The sequence below is a fragment of the Microtus ochrogaster genome, unplaced genomic scaffold (assembly GCF_000317375.1).
Source record: "Microtus ochrogaster isolate Prairie Vole_2 unplaced genomic scaffold, MicOch1.0 UNK46, whole genome shotgun sequence".
In the NCBI taxonomy this organism is placed as follows: domain Eukaryota; kingdom Metazoa; phylum Chordata; class Mammalia; order Rodentia; family Cricetidae; genus Microtus; species Microtus ochrogaster.
In genome coordinates this window covers 334,874-336,591 of record NW_004949144.1, presented here as the reverse complement: position 1 = coordinate 336,591, position 1,718 = coordinate 334,874, and the positions used below count along the sequence as shown (strand labels likewise).

Sequence of the window (1,718 nt, the reverse complement as noted above, 5' to 3'; positions counted from 1 at the left end):
AGCTTTTAAGTGATGTGTACTGATATCATTGTCTATGTAGGTTTATAACAAAGGTTAGATGGTTCCCAAACTGTTCAACTGCTAATTCACAAATATTTAGAGAAAAACATTTAATATATATAAATTTCTTCATGTGAGAATCTCTTGTCTCCTGATTTTCCTTAAGGATATGCAAAAGCATTCCCTAGATGGTCTCGGCCCCTATGTTTCTATGTTTTTAAACTATATCTGGGCCGCAATAGCACTAAAAGAAAAACCCACCTCAACCTTCTGTTTCCCCAAATCAGAACATATGGGTGAGCAGAAAGAGCACCATTTCCCAAAGTCCAGACAGACAAATAGATCAGGTATTTTTCCTGTGAATCAGAACTCCAAACCATCACTAAATATGAGAGAAAGTAAATAGTGTATAAAAATACAGAAATAATGACAGTCTGCAAGGCTCTGATGTGGGCCACAGTGCTGATATCTCTGTATTCTTTGGCGTTGTGCTGCACGTTCTTCAGGTGTCTCCACAGGGAGAAGATGAGCAGGAGGAAGGTTGCCAGGGACATAACAAATGGTGTGAATGAAAACATAGGATTGGTAAATAAAAGAAATCTGCAAGTTTGTGCATAGTTATACAATCTGGAAGTATGAGATACATTCCTTTGGACATCGTCAATACACATATCATAGTTTATTTTCATAACAACAATGTTTAAGAACAAGAAAAATAGAGACACTAACAAGGTCACCAAGACGGTATTTTTAAGTCTAAACTTTAGGTAAAGAAAAATAGTGTTAGAAAATTTGGCTATCTTGAGAAAATAAAACATGTTTAGGATTGTAGTAAGCCAAACGTTACAATGATTGATCACTGTCCAAGTGATAAAATATAATCTTAGCATTTTTCCAGTAAAGTATAATGCAGGGTAAAGCACAGATATCCACCCATCTAGGAACACAAGCCAAGTCATAATGATCCTGGAAATTGCCAAAGCAGTGAGGATTTGATCCACTGAAGAAATCTTCCTTCTTTTGACCCAGTCTATGCAGTTCACAAGAGCAATGAATCCATTTCCTAAGGTTCCCATTAGGAATTCCACACTTAAAAAGATTGAGAATATTCTCTCTAGGACAGCAACCATTGTCTGCAAAATAATGTCCAAATTTCTGAGGATTTGTTAATATATTCATCCAATGTTTCTTCATAATATGTATTATATTCCTTTTAAAACATACAGATATAATAATAAACAAACAAGCCGTTCGATTTCTTAATGACCCAGTCTACTTGTTTCCCCATGAAAATCTTAAACAGATAGACCAAACAGAAGCTTCATCCAAACACTAACTTGTTTGTAGGACTCTGGAATCTGATTTAGTTGTTGATATTGAGGGAAACACTGTGTTTTTGTACTGCATACATACAGATAACAATATTTAGTTACTCTTTTTGTTTCCTATCAAACATATTTTATTATCTGAATAATTGAGTACTCATCAAACTAATGTTCTAAATAATAAAGAATAGTAATTATTTATTAATTAATAAAGACTTGCACTGGTATGTGGAAATTAAGCATAGGGAGTCATTAGACTCTTCAAAAGAGGTTCAGCACAAGGATACATATATGTGTGTGTATATGTATGTATGTGACATATATGTGTGAGTAATTTCAACATTAATTATAAATTACTATCTAACAATGTTGCTGAAACCATAACTGCTTAAG

The 1,718-nt window shown here is 33.8% G+C and overlaps 1 protein-coding gene across 1 annotated transcript; it reads right to left on the bottom strand.

Moving 5' to 3' along the window:
* Positions 1-209: 209 nt before the first annotated feature.
* LOC101998106 (taste receptor type 2 member 113-like) lies at positions 210-1,130 on the bottom strand. Its single transcript, XM_005369241.1, has one exon. It carries the CDS (start codon positions 1,128-1,130, stop codon positions 210-212), a length of 921 nt encoding a protein of 306 aa, XP_005369298.1.
* Between the last annotated feature and the right edge of the window lie 588 nt (positions 1,131-1,718).